At 41.7% G+C, this 19,379-nt stretch overlaps 1 protein-coding gene across 3 annotated transcripts in view; it reads right to left on the bottom strand.

Moving 5' to 3' along the window:
• The window catches only part of cblb (Cbl proto-oncogene B, E3 ubiquitin protein ligase), a 150,832-nt gene that overhangs the window by 72,901 nt on the left and 58,552 nt on the right, over positions 1 to 19,379 (bottom strand). For all 3 annotated transcript variants that reach the window (XM_021563293.3, XM_021563294.3, XM_090200188.1), the window contains 3 exons: positions 11,739 to 11,895; positions 9,291 to 9,412; positions 313 to 450 (listed from right to left, as the gene is read on the bottom strand). In XM_021563293.3, coding sequence (XP_021418968.3) covers positions 313 to 450; positions 9,291 to 9,412; positions 11,739 to 11,895 — 417 coding nt within the window. The remainder of the gene's footprint in view (positions 1 to 312; positions 451 to 9,290; positions 9,413 to 11,738; positions 11,896 to 19,379) is intronic.

Here is a 19,379-nt window from a genome sequence, read left to right as displayed (position 1 = left end):
CGCAAATTCAAAATTTGCTCAAATTGAGCAGTAATTTAAGATTTTTTATACAAGAATACTCACGTCTTGATTTTGTCCAAAGTAACGGTTATCAAAATCAGGTAAATTGATGAAGCAGTCTTTCTTTAAACTCAATGAAAACTTGTTTTGACATCACATTGTTGTTTTTAGCTGTATAGATTATGTATTTGGATGTTTTCATTATATTTGGAACGCTTCAGCTAGATTTATTTTATTAGAATTTAGATGGAATGCAACTTGTGCTCCAGAAAAATGCAATATGAAGAACTTAATTCCCAGGTTTTTACGTACAAGCCTTCCCTGCATCCGTCAATGAGGGCCAGGAAGAGGGGCTTGTTGTGGGGGATGGTCTGCAGGATGTTCCCGTTGTTGGTGACGTAGCCAATGGCCCACTGGCCCAGTCGTGTGCAGCTTTGTCTGAAGATGTAGCTAGAATGAGAGATGGGAAACAGGGAGGTCAGACAAATCAAACATTAAAACAGTAATATTGTCACTGTCGGATGGAAACCTTGTATCTCCAAAAAGGCCATTTTTAAAGAACTGAAAAAATAGACATTATTTCAACAAAAAGTTCAGAATTTGACAACATTCTGGGTCAGATATTCACACGTCACTAAAACATTGCTGTTTTCAACAAAAAAAATCTATGTTAAATTGGAATTACACATTTTGAGCACATTATACGTGGTGATATGTGATTTTATTATCATTGATTAGAACGGGCAGCGTCTGAACCTGTGAACGCATTGCCATATTTGCATTAATTCTCCATTAATTGACAAGCTTGAAAGATTATTTTATATGTGTATTTATCTTTTATGAGTGTAGATTCACACTTTGTCTGAATTAAACCCAGCTTGTCTGCTTACTTTACCCTGCTCTTTCGCTCGTTCTCCCAATGGACTACAGCATACCGGTGGAACACATAGCCTAATTCGTCTCTCCTTGGCACAGGATTAATTACATCTATCGACTGATCTGTTAGTGTGTGCACAAACAGAATAAAACAGCTTTGAATTCTGTAATGAACGTATTGTAATATTTTAAAAATTGTATATCTGCCTTCATTTTGCCGGACCCCAGGAAGAGCAGCAGCTAATGGGGATCCATAATACATACAAATGAATGGATTCGGCTACTTCAGCCACATCCGTTGCTGGCAGGGGTAAAATATAGAGCACACGGCCATGCAATCTCCATAGACAAACATCGGCAGTTGAATGGCCTTACTGAAGAGCTCAGTGACTTTCAATGTGGCACTGTCATAAGATGCCGCCTTTCCAACATGTCAGTTCAACTGTAAGTGCTGTTATTGTGAGGTGGAAACATCTAGGAGAAACAACGGCTCAACCGCGAAGTGGTAGGACACACAAGCTCACAGAACATAGCACATAAAAATGGTCTGTTCTCTGTTGTAAAACTAACTACTGAGTTCCAAACTGCCTCTGGAAGAAATGTCAGTACAATAACTGTTCGTAGGGAGCTTCATGAAATGAGTTTCCTTGGCCGAGCAGCCGCACAAAAGCCTAAGATCACCATGAGCAATGTCAAGCATTGGCTGGAGTGGTGTAAAGCTCGCAACCTTTGCACTCTGGAGCCGTGGAAACGTGTTCGCTGGTCGCAGGCCACCATCCCTGTGGAACGCTTTAGACACCTTGTAGAGTCCAGTCCCTGGCCAATGGAGGCTGTTCTGAGGTCAACAACGGAGTGCAACTCAATATTAGGAAGGTGTTTCTAATGTGTAATACCTTCAGTGTACAGTATATACATAGTTTTTGTTAAAATTGCTTAAGCTCAGTAAATTTGGGAATTATGGATGGACAGCAATATTAAAACATTGTCTCTGTTTTTTAAAGCAGGTTTAAGTCAGAATGGAGACTGGAACATTCTGGAACAATCAACACCTCCTGGAAAGCCATTCTGGTGTGTCTTTGGCATTACAATTTGGGTAATAGAACCGTTGAAAAATAAAACTCTATCCTAGGGTTAGATTTTCAGAAGACTGAGGTGGGTTTTCCTATAACTTTTTTACCTTCCTAGTAAAGCAATACAAAACCATCAAGCATCCCAGAAAAGTGCTAAAAATAGCCCATGTTAACATATGTATCTTAAGAAAGTTTATGAAATCAATCATTTGCAAGTAACAGATGACATTCATAGTCTCTCATATAATCTCTGAAACTCACTTAGATAACACCTTTGATGATAGAGTGGTAGCAATACATGGTTATAAGATCTACCGAAAAGACAGAAGGTGGAGGTGTGGCCATTCATATTCAGAACCACTTTCCTGTAAAGCTTAGAGAGGATCTTGTGTTAAATACTGTTGAAGTAATATGGCTACAGGTTCATCTGCCCCACCTAAAGCCCATTCTGGTGGGAAACTGTCACACCCTGAACTGTTTCACCTGTCTTTGTGCTTGTCTCCACCCCCCTCCAGATGGTGCCCATCTTCCCCATGTATTTATACCTGTGTTCTCTGTTAGTCTGTTGGCTGTTGACTCTGACCTGGTTAACTTCTTGGAGCACCCATCCCGTTAGCGGGATCATTTTCGTCAACATCCGCTGAATTGCAGCTCGCCAAATTCAAATTAAATTACTAAAAATACTTAATTTTCATGAAATCACAAGTGCAATATAGCAAAACACAGCTTAGCTCGTTGTTAATCCACCTGGCGTGTCAGATCTCAAAAAAGCTTTACAGCGAAAGCAAACCAAGCGTTAATGTAAGGACATCTCTCTCAGCAGACAAAACATTACAAACAGCTAGCAGCAAAGTAGATTGGTCACGAAAGTCAGAAAAGCAATAAAATGAATCGCTTATCTTTGATGATCTTCAGTTACACAATAAATGTTCCTTTTGTTCGATAAAGATTATTTTCATATCCAAAAATCTCCATTTGGTTGGCGCATTTTGTTTAGTAATCCACAGGCTCGAGCGGTCACGACGGGGCAGATGAAATTCCAAATAGTATCCGTAAAGTCCGTAGAAACATGTCAAACGTTTTTTATAATCAAACCTCTGGTTGTTTTTACAATAAATAATCGATCATATTTCAACCGGACCGTAGCTTTTTCAATAGGAGAGAGAGAGAAAAAATGTCTGCTCCAAGCTGTTGGCGCATGTAAAACTCTGGGGACACCCAGCCGTCCACTGACGCAATGTGATCATTCTCGTTCATTTTTCAGAATAAAAGGCTGAAACTATGTCTAAAGAGTGTTCACACCATGTGGAAGCCATAGGGAAAGGAATCTGGTTGATATCCCTGTAAATGGAGGGAAGGCATGCAATGGAACAGGGAGGTTTCAAAATAAGAGGCACTTCCAAGTTGGATTTTCCTCAGGTTTTCGCCTGCTATATCAGTTCTGTTATACTCACAGACAATATTTTGACAGTTTTGGAAACTTTAGAGTGTTTTCTATCCTAATCTGACCTTATATCCTTATATGCATATTCCAGCTTCTGGGCCTGAGAAATAGGCAGTTTAATTTGGGTATGTTTTTCATCCAAACATCAAAATACTGCCCCCTACACTCAACAGGTTAATGAACTTCTGCCTGTCCTCGACCTGCCTATTGCCTGCCCCTTGTATTCTAATAAATATCAGAGGCTCAAACAATCTGCCTCCTGTGTCTGCATCTGGGTCTCGCCCTGTGTTGTTATAGTGTGAAACTGGCCATGACTGACCCAGCAGCCTCGGACCGGCTCCGCAACGCTGTCTCCCTGCAAGGAGCCACCATTGAAAAACATGAGGAGCTACTTCAGAGCCTTATGGAAGGTCTCCGTAAGACCACTGGTTCCCTCCTGGTTTGGAGCTCGTTTTGCCACTCACATTGCCTTAAGGCGGCACAGGACGTTCTCCTGCAGGCTCTGGTAAATGCTTGGATTTCTTCCCCATTCCCGCGGAATACCAGGACCTCCTGGAGGTGTTCAACAAGGCTTGCGTCACCTCCCTCCCTCTGCACCATCCCAACGATTGTGCTATTGATCTCCTCCCGGGCACAACATCGCCTCGTGGGGGGCTATATTCCCTGTCTGGCCCTGAAACCAAGGGTATGGAGGAGTACATTGAGGACTCTGGCTGCTGGGAGCATTTGTCCTTTTGCCTCACCTGCCGGCACAGGGTTCTTCTTTGTGAAAAAAAAGGACAAGACCCTGCGTCCATGTATCAACTACCGGGGCCTCAATGATATCACGGTGAATAATCACTACCCTCTACCACTCCTCTCCTTGTCTTTCAAACCTCTCCAGGGGCCACCATGTTTTCCAAGTTGGAAACTTCGGAATGCCTACCACCTAGTTCGGATACGCGAAGGAGACGAGTGGAAGACGGCTTTCAACACAGTTAGTGAACACTATGAGTACCTGGTCATGCCGTTTGGACTCACCAACGCTCCCGCAGTGTTCCAGGCTCTGGTCAACGATGTGCTCCGTGACATGTTGAATGGATCAAGATTGCGTTGAAAGAGCGGGTGCACTGACTGGAAGGGGCGGAATATCAATTTTTGGCGTGGACTGATCATAAGTACTTAGAATATCTCCGCACCGCCATGCACCTTAATTCTACTCAGGTCCTGGAATGGGCTCATTCCTCCAAGCTTACCTGCCATCCCAGCTCCCGTCGGACCCTGGCCTTCCTCGGACAATGCTTCTGGTGGCCCACTATTGTTCCTGACGTCTCAGCCTTTGTTGCCGCATGCACGGTGTGTGCTCAGAATAAGACTCCGCGGCAAGCTCCGGCTGGCCTTTTTCAATCCCTCCCTGTTCCTCATCGCCCCTGGTTTTATGTATCCCTGGATTTTGTCACTGGGCTTCCATAGTCTGATGGCAACACCACTATCCTGACAGTAGTGGATAGGTTATGTAAAGCCGCCCATTTCATAACTCTCCCCAAGTTACCTTCAGCTAAGGAGACGGACCAGCTCATGGTGCAGCACGTCTTCGGAATCCATGGAGTCCCTGTCGACATTGTCTCTGATCGTGGTCCTCAACCCCTCTCCAGGTATCACCCACCTGGGGCGGCAGTGTAGCCGGAAGGTTGCAAGTTCGAATCCCCGAACTGACAAGGTACAAATCTGTCGTTCTGCCCCTGAACAGGCAGTTAACCTACTGTTCCTAGGCCGTCATTGAAAATAAGAATTTGTTCTTAACTGACTTGCCTGGTTAAATAAAGGTTTAAAAAAAAAATCTTCCCCATTATATTTATACTTGTGTACTCTGTCTGTTGCCAGTTTGTCTTGTCTTGTCAAGCCTACCAGCATGTTTTTCCGTGCTCCTGTTTTTCCTAGGGTCTGTTTTCTAGCCCTCCCGGTTCTGACCAGTTCTGAAAGCCCTGACCTCGAGCCTGTCTGCCCCCCTGTACCTTTCGGAATCTGACCTAGTTAATGAACTTCTGCCTGTCCTTGCCCTGTCTATTGCCTGCCCCTTGTATTGCAATAAATATCAGAGACTCAAACCATCTGCCTCCTACGAACGCATCTGGGTCTCGCCCTGTGTCATTATAGGAAGCTGCTACAGACCACCAAGAACTAACAGTCAGTATCTGGATAACATGTTTGAAAATATACAGTGCTTTGCGAAAGTATTCGGCCCCCTTGAACTTTGCGACCTTTTGCCACATTTCAGGCTTCAAACATAAAGATATAAAACTGTATTTTTTTGTGAAGAATCAACAACAAGTGGGACACAATCATGAAGTGGAACGACATTTATTGGATATTTCAAACTTTTTTAACAAATCAAAAACTGAAAAATTGGGCGTGCAAAATTATTCAGCCCCCTTAAGTTAATACTTTGTAGCACCACCTTTTGCTGCGATTACAGCTGTAAGTCGCTTGGGGTATGTCTCTATCAGTTTTGCACATCGAGAGACTGACATTTTTTTCCCATTCCTCCTTGCAAAACAGCTCGAGCTCAGTGAGGTTGGATGGAGAGCATTTGTGAACAGCAGTTTTCAGTTCTTTCCACAGATTCTCGATTGGATTCAGGTCTGGACTTTGACTTGGCCATTCTAACACCTGGATATGTTTATTTTTGAACCATTCCATTGTAGATTTTGCTTTATGTTTTGGATCATTGTCTTGTTGGAAGACAAATCTCCGTCCCAGTCTCAGGTCTTTTGCAGACTCCATCAGGTTTTCTTCCAGAATGGTCCTGTATTTGGCTCCATCCATCTTCCCATCAATTTTAACCATCTTCCCTGTCCCTGCTGAAGAAAAGCAGGCCCAAACCATGATGCTGCCACCACCATGTTTGACAGTGGGGATGGTGTGTTCAGGGTGATGAGCTGTGTTGCTTTTACGCCAAACATAACGTTTTGCATTGTTGCCAAAAAGTTCAATTTTGGTTTCATCTGACCAGAGCACCTTCTTCCACATGTTTGGTGTGTCTCCCAGGTGGCTTGTGGCAAATTTTAAACAACACTTTTTATGGATATCTTTAAGAAATGGCTTTCTTCTTGCCACTCTTCCATAAAGGCCACCCTGAACACACCATCCCCACTGTCAAACATGGTGGTGGCAGCATCATGGTTTGGGCCTGCTTTTCTTCAGCAGGGACAGGGAAGATGGTTAAAATTGATGGGAAGATGGATGGAGCCAAATACAGGACCATTCTGGAAGAAAACCTGATGGAGTCTGCAAAAGACCTGAGACTGGGACGGAGATTTGTCTTCCAACAAGACAATGATCCAAAACATAAAGCAAAATCTACAATGGAATGGTTCAAAAATAAACATATCCAGGTGTTAGAATGGCCAAGTCAAAGTCCAGACCTGAATCCAATCGAGAATCTGTGGAAAGAACTGAAAACTGCTGTTCACAAATGCTCTCCATCCAACCTCACTGAGCTCGAGCTGTTTTGCAAGGAGGAATGGGGAAAAAATTCAGTCTCTCGATGTGCAAAACTGATAGAGACATACCCTAAGCGACTTACAGCTGTAATCGCAGCAAAAGGTGGCGCTACAAAGTATTAACTTAAGGGGGCTGAATAATTTTGCACGCCCAATTTTTCAGTTTTTGATTTGTTAAAAAAGTTTGAAAAATCCAATAAATGTCATTCCACTTCATGATTGTGTCCCACTTGTTGTTGATTCTTCACAAAAAAATACAGTTTTATATATTTATGTTTTAAGCCTGAAATGTGGCAAAAGGTCGCAAAGTTCAAGGGGGCCGAATACTTTCGCAAGGCACTGTAAACAATGATAGTAAAAACTTTAGAAGACCTTAAATAACATTTTGGGCAAAAAAGCTAACTCAGCTCCATCATTCATTGAACCAGATGGCTCATTCATCACAAAGCCCACTGATATTGGCAGTTACTTTAATTTTTTTTAATTTGCATGATTAGCCAATTTAGGCATGACATGCCAGCAACAAGCTCTGACTATATCTGACCAATTTATGAAAGACGAGCATTGTAATTTAGAATTCCGTAAAGTGAGTGTGGAAGAGGTGAAAAAACAATTGTTGTCTATCAACAATGACAAGCCACCGGGGTCTTACAACTTGGATGGAAAATTACTGAGGATAATAGCGGATGATATTGCCACTCCTACTAGAATGTGTGTGCCATCATGCCTGGAATGAAGCAAAAGTCATTCCGCTACCTAAGAATAGTAAAGCCCCCTTTACTGGCTCAAATAGCCAACCTATCATCCTGTTACCAACCCTTGGTAAACTTTGGGAAGAAATTGTGTTTAACCAACATCTGCTAAATATGTGTACGTGACCAATACAATTTAATTTGATTTGATTTGAGCTGCCCATCCCTGCCCTAGAGTCTAAGCCACTAGATGGCGATATATAGGCTAACATATGGAATTGTTTTAACTAGACAGAAGATGGTCATACCATGGACCATTTAGCAATTTACATTTTAAGACCACTGTAGGTATGAAAAAATTATTTTAAAAAATTATTTGATGAAACATTGAAACTGGCCTTACTAATATTAGCCCATAGAAACACATTTATACATGGCAAAATAGATTAAATTCCCTGCCCACTTGGTTAAGCCACAGAAAAGGACAGCAACCTTACAGCTAGCCATGATTGGCTGAGATAATGAAGGGACTGGAAATGCAGAGAGATGAGTTTAGATTGGTCTGACATGTAGCACGCTTCTGTCTATTTGAGCTGGTCAGTATGTGTAGGTAATCCTGTCTAACACTGCTTTAAAAAATATGTATTGCATAGTAGAACTGCATAAGTGTTGCTCTCCACTTTCTGGAGGACCGAGTTTTGTAATTAGTGGAATTAGATTATGATAGCTAAGGTGATGGAGAAAACCCTTGTCTCCGGATTACATCTTCAAACTAAGGGCAAACACAGCATCTGTGACAGAGAGGGAAAATCGTCCATCCATGTATATGGGTGAGAGAGTCTAGCTAGCTATATTTTCAGATATTACACGTTTCTAATTTGGTCAGAAAGTCATTTTCAATTCAAGTTAAAGTGTACTGTTAGCTGGCGAGCTAACGTTACGTGTATGATCTGTGCAGTAATGTTGTTCATATCTCAGAGCCATTTGCTTTGCTAGTTATAGCATAATGTTAGCTAGCTAACATTGAACCTAGCAGGGACAATGACCCAACACACCTCCAGTGTGTGAAATTGCTATTTGACAAAGAAGGAGAGTGATGGAGTGCTGCATCAGATGACCTGGCCTCCACAATCACCCGATCTCAACCCAATTGAGATGGTTTGGGATGAGTTGGACCGCACAGCAAAGGAAAAGCAGTCAACAAGTGCTCATCATATGTGGGAACTCCTTCAAGACTGTTGGAAAAGCTGATTTAGAGAATGCCAAGAGTGTGCAAAGCTGTCATCATGGCAAAGGGTGGCTACTTTGAAGAATCTCAAATCTAAAATATATTTGTTTAACACTTTTTGGTTACTACATGATTCCATATGTGTTCTTTCAAAATGTTGATATCTTTACTATTATTCTACAATGTTGAAAATAGTCAAAATAAAGAAAAACCCTTGAGTAAGTAGGTGTGTCCAAACTTCCAAGCTTTATAAAAATAAAATGTTTCCATGTCACACCTGCCCATTGATGGCCAAAAATTCAGGCAGGAGTAGTCTGTCTGAGAGTAAATCAAGAGGCCCGGAGAATCAATCACGGATAAACAGATAGATTTAAAAGAGCGTAAACCTGTTTCCAATAAGAGCCCTACTTACCCTCACCACATGTCCCTAAGAACACACACGCAAGCACACATGTTTACACACGCACACCAACACACCTTCCTGTGGCATGTACATACCTGCCGGGTTTGTTGGTGTATTTCTGTAGCCGTGCCTTAACCTCGTCATAGGTCAAGAAAGCCATGTAACCAGGGTGAGTCACAGCCAGGAAGTTCCAGTTTCTCAGGATGGAGCCCCATGGCTGATAGGGAGGAGAGAATAAGGAGAGGAGTCACACACACACCCAGATACTTCCATTTGGATCAACAATGAAACATTGTGCAAGCAAGGACTCCTAATTCTTGGAGGTCACAGATGGTCCACTCAAATAACACAATACCTTATCAAATAAGACAACTTAAGTGATGAGGAAGCATCATATTCCATCCTGTCTTCCATTCTTATAGTGTACTAAACCAGGATCACTTGTACAGAGTATGCATCAACTTCAAGGGAACTATTTCTTGGAGCCGGGAGAAAGCCAAATTATTAATAATAGTGCATAGAAGGGCCTCCCGAGTGGCGCAGCGGTCTAAGTCACTACATCTCAGTGCTTGAGGTGTCACTACAGACCCAGGTTCTATCCCAGAGGGCATCCGTAGCCGCGTCCTCAGAACATGCGCAGACCAGCTGTCTGGAGTGTTTACGGACATATTCAATCTCTGCCAATCCCAATCTGCTGTCCCCACATGCTTCAAGATGTCCATCATTATTCCTGTACCCAGGAAAGCAAAGATAACTGAATTAAATTACTATCACCCCGTAGCACTCACTTTTGTCATCATGAAGTGCTTCGAGAGACTAGTTAAGGACCTCTACCTTACCCTAGACCCACTTCAATTTGCTTACCGCCCCAATAGATCCACATACAATGCCATCGCACTGCACACTGCCCTATCCCATCTGGACAAGAGGAATACCTATGTTAGAATGCTGTTCATTGACTATAGCTCAGCATTAAACACCATAGTACCCTCCAAACTCATCATTAAGCTTTGGGGCCTGGGTCTGAACCCCGCCCTGTGCAACTGGGTCTTGAGTTTCCTGACGGGCCTCTCCCAGGTGGTGAAGTGTAGGAAACAACCTCTCCACCCCGCTGATCCTCAACACTGGGGCCCCACAAGGATGGGTGTTCAGCCCACTCCTGTACTCCCTGTTCACCCATGACTGCGTGGCCACGCACGCCAACAACTCATTCAACAAATTTGCAGACGACACAACAGTAGTAGGCCTGATTACCAATAATGACGAGACAGCCTACAGGGAGGAGGCGAGGGCCCTAGGAGTGTGGTGCCAGGAAAGTAACCTCTCCCCCAACGTCAACAAAAAAAAGGAGCTGATTGTGGACTTCGGGAAACAGCAAAGGGAGAAGCCCCCTATCCACAGCGATGGGACCGCAGCATCAAGTTCCTCGGCGTACACATCACTGACAAACTGAAATGGTCCACTCACACAGACATTGTGGTGAACAAGGCGCAACAAAACCCTCACAAACTTTTACAGATGCACAATTGAGAGCATCCTGTCGGGCTGTATCACCGCCTGGTACGGCAACTGCACCGCCCTCAACCGCAGGGCTCTCCAGAGGGTGGTGCGGTCTGCACAACGCATCACAAGGGGAAAACTACCTGCCCTCCAGGACAACTACAGCACCCGATGTCACAGGAAGGCCAAAAAGATCATGAAGGACAACAACCACCTGAGCCACTGCCTGTTCACCCCGCTATCATCCAGAAGGTGAGGTCAGTACACGTGCATCAAAGCTGGGACCGAGAGACTGAAAAACAGCTTCTATCTCAAGGCCATCAGACTGTTAAATAGCCATCACTAGCACCTTAGAGGCTGCTGCCCTGTATACATAGACTTGAAATCACTGGCCACTTTAATAATTGGAACACTAGTCACTTTAATAATGTTTACATATTTTACACTACTCATCTCATATGTATATATTTTAGTCTATTCTATCTTAGTCTATGCCGCTCTGACATTGCTCGTCCAAATATTTATATATTCTTAACTCCATTCCTTTACTCGAAATGTGTGTGTATTGTGTGTATTGTTGGGAGATTTTTAGAAATTACTTGTTAGATATTTTTAGACTGCTGGAGCTAGACACACAAGCATTTCACTACACCCGCAATAACATCTGCTAAACATGTGTTTGTGACCAGTAACATTTGATTTGATGATTTGAGGCTGTGTCATCAACTGGCCATGACCGAGAGTCCCAAAGGGCGGCATACAATTGGCCCTACATTGTTTCTCTGAACGCACCCGGCTTGTCGCTTTGATCTATATACATTATTGTCTTGCTTTATGAAATGGGGTGGGGGAGGCGAGTGTGGAGTGAACCCTCGTTTCAGTTTTCATCTTTCTCAAATGGCTATGACAGTCTATTTGTGTTATTTGGGTAACCCGAGGAGGAGGAAAGGGGGAGGATCATTCAGAATTCTACTAAAAGAGAAAGAACGTGGGTGGGGGGATGTATTAAAAAAGCACAAGAAAATTAACAAAGTGAAATTTACCTGGAACAGCCTGGTGAAGATGTCGAACTCAAAGACAGATATGTAGTCGTTGCAGGTGAGGTCGATGGTGGACTTAAGGGCCATGGCCTCTAGGCTAGAGCTGATGTGATGCACTTCGTGAAGGCACTGTCGGAACACTTTCCAAGGCACGATGGTCCTGGAGGGCACAACCAGACCACAAACCAAAAGTCAGTGGAGCTAAACAACAGTCTAAAGTCACCAAAATAAACCGAGTGGTAGCTCATAATAAGAAACAGGGTTTTCTAGTTTTTACTGATAGCAATGACCTTCTGTGGAATATCACAATAAAGACAGAGCTTTTCATGCTATGTGCAGTGCCTTCAGAAAGTATTCATCATACTTGACTTATTCCACATTTTGTTATGTTACACCCTGAATTCAAAATTGATTAAATATATTACATTTTCTCACCCAGCTACACACAATACCCCATAATGACTAAGTGCAAACATGTTTTTAGACATTTTTGAAAATGTATTGAAAATGAAATACAGAAATATGTCTTCAAACCCCTGAGTCAATACTTTGTATAAGCACCTTTGGCAGTGATTACAGCTGTGAGTCTTTCTCTGAGTTTTTCACACCTGGATTGTATAACATTTGCAATTTATTAATTAAAAAATTCTTCAAGCTCTGTCAAATTGGTTGTTGATCATTGCTAGACAACCATGCTCAGGTCTTGCGCTAGATTTTCTAATAGATCTAAGTCAAAACTGTAACTCGGCCACGTTCACTGTTTTCTTGGTAAGCAATTCCAGTGTAGATCTGACCTTGTGTTTTAGGTTATTGTCCTGCTGAAAGGTGAATTCATCTCCCAGTGTCTGGTGTAATGTCACGCCCTGACCGTAGATTGCTTTGTATGTTTCCATTTTTAGTTTGGTCAGGGTGTGATGTGGGTGGGTATTCTATGTTGTAGGTCTAGGTTTTCTTTTTCTATGTGTTTGGCCTGGTATGGTTCTCAATCAGAGGCAGCTGTCTATCGTTGTCTCTGATTGAGAGCCATACTTAGGTAGCCTGTTTTCTCATTTTGAGTTGTGGTTGATTATTTTCCGTTTCAGTGTTTTCACCATACGGGACTGTTTCGGTTTTCCTTTATTCTTTTGGTCATTTGTATTCGGTGTTCAGTTTATTAAAGGCATCATGAACACGTACCACGCTGCGCTTCGGTCTACTCCTTCTTCCACCAACGAGAATCGTTACATGTAAAGCAGACTGAACCAGGTTTTCCTCTAGGATTTTGCCTGTGCTTAGCTCCATTCCGTTCCTTTTTTTATCCTGAAAAACTTCCCAGTCCATTACAAGCATACCAATAACATGATGCAGCCCCCACTATGCTGAAAGTATGGAGAGTGGTTCTCAGTAATTTGTTGAATTGGATTTGCACCAAACATAACACTTTGCATTCAGGACAAAAAGTTAATTGCTTTGCCACATTTTTTGTAGTATTACTTTAGTGCCTTGTTGCAAACAGGATGCATGTTTTGGAATATTTGTAATCTGTACAGGCTTCCTTCTTTTCACTCTGTCATTTAGGTTGGTATTGTGGAGTAACTCCAATGTTGTTGATCCATCCTCAGTTTTACACTGCACAACCTTCAATGTTATGTAAAATTCTGGCAAATTAGTTCGCAACGAGACAGACGGCCCAAACTGTTGCATATACCCTGACTCTGCGTGCAATGAATGCAAGAGAAGTGACACAATTTCTCTAGTTTAATATTGCCTGCTAACATAAATTTATTTTAACTAAATATGCAGGTTTAAAAATATATACTTCTGTGTATTAATTTTAAGAAAGGCATTGATGTTTATGGTTAGGTACATTCGTGCAACGATTATGCTTTATTCTCAAATGCACTTTTGTTAAATCATCCCCCGTTTGGCGAAGTTGGCTCTTTGTTAGGAAGAAATAGTCTTCACAGTTTGCAACGAGCCAGGCGGCCCAAACTGCTGCATATACCCTGACTCTGTTGCACAGAACGCAAGAGAAGTGACATAATTTCCCTAGTTAAAAGAAATTCATGTTAGCAGGCAATATTAACTAAATATGCAGGTTTAAAATATATACTTGTGCATTGATTTTAAGAAAGACGTTGATGTTTATGGTTAGGTGCACAGTGGTGCAACGACAGTGCTTTTTTCGCGAATGCGCTTGTTAAGTCACCCGTTTGGGGAAGTAGGCTATGATTCAATGATAAATTAACGGCCACCGCATCGATTATATGCAACGCAGGACAAGCTAGATAAACTAGTAATATCATCAACCATGTGTATTTAACTAGTGATTATGTTAAGATTGATTGTTTTTTATAAGATATGTTTAATGCTAGCTAGCACCTTACTCCTTGCTGCACTCGCATAACAGTTAGTCAGCCTGCCACGCAGTCTCCTCGTGGAGTTCAATGCAATCCGCCATGATCAGTGTCCAAAAATGACGATTACCGATTGTTTTGAAAACTTCATTCATTATAGGCTACTACACCAGAAAGCATGATTTGGCTACAGAGGATCATTAGCTTCTTAAAAAAGAAAATTGTTTTAAACCTACAGTCGGAAGGTCCCACAATTTGGGTAGCGCACAGCAAATACCAAATACACCATTGTTGCGACTGTCAGTGAAAAGCAGAGAGTCCCAGCCAGGCATATCATCATTTTTTTATATACAATCGCGGAAAAACTGTTTGTAAAGTGAATAGCTATTGCTGTAAAGAGATGAAAATGAAAGGTCTCCAATATTTCTTTGAGTCATCAAAATTACTAAAACCAGCGGAGAACATCGACCATATCCCTGGTGGGTGTGCATATTCACCGTTTTTGTCATTGGGTCAATGCCAGTTTTGTTTGTTTTTGGACAATCATTTCCTCCTCCAGGTTAGATGGACGTCATATTGTATTTGAGTCTCCCCTTTACATAAGCCAAATATATGGATCATCGTTTTTATTGATCTGTTTGTCAGTGTCAGCAGAATAGGCTACCCTGTCATTTTTGTAGTATAAAAAAAATGCATGCACACACTTGGGTGTCCCGTACCTTTAAGAAATTAAATCTACTTTCACCCCTGACCATAATAAAACTAATTAAATGGGCTTGATCATCCATTTTTATTAAACTTTTAAATGAATAGTATAGACATTGATTCTTGAAGAAAATAACTGGTAAATAAATGCCTCACAAGCTTTAGTTCAATTGCCTTGCTCATTCACAACCCAAGCTTGTTTTACTTAAACAATGTCGTTATAAACAAACAGAGTATAGCTTCAAATATAGAGTCAGTCCTTGCATCCAAAGCTCCACCAATGAATTTGAGAGTGATTTTATTTCTCCAGCACCACCCCTCACTGCTTAACAAAAACAAAATGGGGGGAATGTTGTCATCCTAAAAAACTAACAGTAAAATTTGGCGTGCTGAACACTACGGCTGTCACTTTAGAACATAATGGAAAAACGGCAGTCACCCATGACCTTTCTAAATCAGCCAGCAATAAAACAAGGGGAACCAAAACCAAAACTGTGAGGTAAAACGGCTGCGTGCTGTGAGACAGACAGAAAGGTGCACTTCCTGTCACAAGACAAATAACTCTCAGTGTAATAGATACAGAGTTGTGTGAGCATGGAAAGATAGTTCACAATACACCCTAAACAACCCTCAAGGGAGGTTTCGGTGGTTGGCCCCTTTAGGGGAATTGGAAGCTAACAAGAAAACATTACACCTATACTGAGCCTTTTGTCACGAGTAGCCCTGCTTATACGACTGTTACACGGTGGATTATAAACAGTCAGATCGCTGTAATTCAATATCTATGTCATTTTTTTATAGGTGGTAGGCTATTGGCTATTGTCATGCTGAAAGACCCAGCCTTGCTGATGGAAGGAGGTTTTCACTCAAAATCTCACGATACATAGCCCCATTCATTCTTTCCTTTACACGGATCAGTCGCCCGGGTCCCTTTGCAGAAAAACAGCCCCAAAGCATGATGTTTCCACCCCCATGCTTCACAGTAGGTATGGTGTTCTTTGGATGCAACTCAGCATTCTTTGTCCTCCAAACACGACGAGTTGAGTTTTTACCAAAAAGTTGTATTTTGGTTTCATCTGACCATATGACATTCTCCCAATCTTCTTCTGGATCATCCAAATGCTCTCTAGCAAACTTTAGACGGGCCTGGACATGTACTGGCTTAAGCAGGGGGACACGTCTGGCACTGCAGGATTTGAGTCCTTGGCGGCGTAGTGTGTTACTGATGGTAGGCTTTGTTACTTTGGTCCCAGCTCTCTGCAGGTCATTCACTAGGTCCCCCCGTGTGGTTCTGGGATTTTTGCTCACCGTTCTTGTGATCATTTTGACCCCACGGGGTGAGATCTTGCGTGGAGACCCAGATCGAGGGAGATTATCAGTGGTCTTGTATGTCTTCCATTTCCTAATACTTGCTCCCACAGTTGATTTCTTCAAACCAAGCTGCTTACCAATTGCAGATTCAGTCTTCCCAGCCTGGTGCAGGTTTACAATATTGTTTCTGGTGTCCTTTGACAGCTATTTGGTCTTGGCCATAGTGGAGTTTGGAGTGTGACTGTTTGAGGTTGTGGTCTTTTATACTGATAACAAGTTCAAACAGGTGCCATTAATACAGGTAACGAGTGGAGGACAGAGGGCCTCTTAAAGAAGAAGTTACAGGTCTGTGAGAACCAGAAATCTTGCTTGTTTGTAGGTGACCAAATACTTATTTTCCACCATAATTTGCAAATAAATTCATTAAAAAACCTACAATGTGATTTTCTGGAGAAAAAAAAATCTAATTTTGTCTGTCATAGTTGAAGATTGAAGAACTTGCACAATTGGTTGCTGACTAAATACTTTTTTGCCCCACTGTATATTTAAGCCAGGGATAGCTGCAGCCATTGGGGAAAGTCACAACAGAATTGTCACCAGGAGTATTTTCTGATGTTTATGATCACAGGTGTCATTTTCAAAATGAGTGGCACCCACTGAGTGACACAGTCAGTCCATGCAGGCTTTTGAGGGACACTAAGATGATGAAACCCCATGCCTTTGAATAGTCTGGGTCTCATTCAGTCAAGGTTCCCTGGGAAAACTTCTAAATAAAGCTAGGTAACATATGTCACCATCAGCATCACATTTCACTTGTCATAAAGCAGTCTTTTTGGGATATGATGACATAATGGATTATGTCACATTTGGCAAATCACCCTAAACAAGGCCCTGCTATGTGGAAGTAATTAAGTTTACTGTGGTGCCTTCAGAAAGTATTCACACCCTTTGACTTTTTCCATATTCTGTTGCATTACAGCCTGAATTTAAAATTGATTTAATTGAGATGTTGTGTCACTGATCTACACACAATACCCCATAATGTCAAAGTGGAATTATGTTTTTAGAAATGTTTAAAAATTAATTTAAAAAATGAAAAGATGTAATGTCTTGAGTCAATGAGTATACAACCCCTTTCTTATGGCAAGCCTAAACTTCAGGAGTAAACATTTGCTTAACAAGTCACATAATAAGTTTTATTGACTAATTATGTGTGCAATAATGGTATTTAACATGATTTTTGACAATCCCATCTCTGTACCCCACACATAAAATTATGTGTAAGGTCCCTCAGTCGAGCGGTGAATTTCAAGCACAGATTCAACAATAAATACCAGTGAGGTTTTCCTATGCCTCACAAAGAAGGACACCTATTGGCAGATGGGTAAAAAGCAGACACTGCATATCCCTTTGAGCATGGTGAAGTTACTAATTACATTTTGGATGGTGTATCAATACACCCAGTCACTACAAAGGTACAGATGTTCTTCCTAACTCAGTTGACGGAAAGGGAGGGAAGTGCTTAGGGATTTCAACATTAGGCCAATAGTCATATTAAACCAGTTAGAGTTAAACAACTGAAATAGGAGAAAACTGAGGATGGATCAACAACATTGTAGTTATTCCACAATATAAACCTAAATGACAGAGTGAACAGAAAGAAGCCTGTACAGAATAAAAATAAGGCAAATAAATGACCTTTTTGTGCTGAATATAAACCATTATGTTTGGGGCAAATCCAACACAACACACCATTGACTAGCACTCTTCATATTTTCAAGCATGGTGGTGGCTGCATCATGTTATTTATATGCTTGTCATCGGCAAGGACTAGGGAGTTTTTAAGGATAAAAAGAAAAGGAATAGAGCTAAGCACCGGCAACACCCTAGAGGAAAACCAGGTTCAGTCTGCCTTCTAACAGACACTGGGAGACAAATTCACTTTTCAGCAGGACACTCCCAGAGTCCTATTAAAATTCTTGCTTGAAAAATAGTTATTAGCTCAAAAGCTATTTTTGCCCATTTTAATGGAAATCTATTATAGTAAGGTCCTAAATTGATTTGATATTGATATAAAAACCTTTAAAAACAACACCAAAGGCCACTGGCCAAAATTGTTGACCTGCTTCCTTTTTTCTTCCAAGTGGAATTTGTTTGGGAGGTGGAAATGGTATGGTAACATATTATCTATGTACTGGGACCGTACACAGTGAAACCATCATTGTAGATTTGGGTGATTTACCCTCTTTGTTCTTTTTCTTGTTTGACTCATACTTCATGAGTACTTCTCCACAGTCAGTGTTTTCTTAGGGGGTGCATGTGGGTGTGCGTGTGGGGGCAGACATTACAGTGTCTGCATATGACTGTTTTAGAAACTAACACAATGTTATTGTAGATGTAGACTATTTTCAGACTGCCTAGAATACATACATTAGGGCATTATATCATTAAACATGAGAGTTTCATTTAAAACCAAGTCAATACTACTGTAAACCTCAATTTACATGAACTGCAGGCTCACAGGCACATTTTTATTTTTGTCCCTTTATTTATTCAGGGAAACCCATTGAGACCAGGGTCTCATTTTCAATGGGGCCCCGAGGACAACACTTCATAAATATTTTCCCAATCACAATAAAAACAAACAAAATTATAATTTACAATTTCAGCACCCCAATCACCACAAAAACTAAAGGCGGACCCACATATGCTGAGCACTTGTTGGCTGCTTTTCCTTCACTCCGCAGTCCAACTCATCCCAAACCATCTCAATAGGGTTGAGGTCGGGTGATTGTGGAGGCCAGGTCATCTGATGCAGCAACTTGAAAAACAAATGATAGTCCAACTAAGCACAAACCAGATGGGATGGTGCATCGCTGCAGAATGCTGTGGTAGCCATGCTGGTTAAGTGTGCCTTCAATTATAAATAAATCCCTGACAGTGTCAACAGCAAAGCACCCCCACACCATCACACCACCTCCTCCATGCTTCACGATGGGAACCACAAATGCGGAGATCATCCGTTCACCAAAGTCTCACAAAGACAAGGCGTTTGGAACCAAGAATTGTGAATTTGGACTCATCAGACCAAAGGACAGATTTCCACTGGTCTAATGTCCATTGCTCGTGTTTCTTGGCCCAAACAAGTCTCTTCTTCTTATTGATGTCCTTTAGTAATGGTTTCTTTGCAGCAATTCGACCATGAAGGTCTGATTCACGCAGTCTCCTCCGAACAGTTCATGTTGACATCTGGCTGTTACTTGAACTCTGTGAAGCATTTATTTGGGCTGCA

This window comes from Oncorhynchus mykiss, chromosome 15, assembly GCF_057628025.1.
Source record: "Oncorhynchus mykiss isolate SJ-2025 chromosome 15, ASM5762802v1, whole genome shotgun sequence".
NCBI classification, from domain to species: Eukaryota; Metazoa; Chordata; class Actinopteri; order Salmoniformes; family Salmonidae; genus Oncorhynchus; species Oncorhynchus mykiss.
Note: the sequence above shows the minus strand (reverse complement) of the source record. Positions and strands in the feature narration are given on the sequence as shown.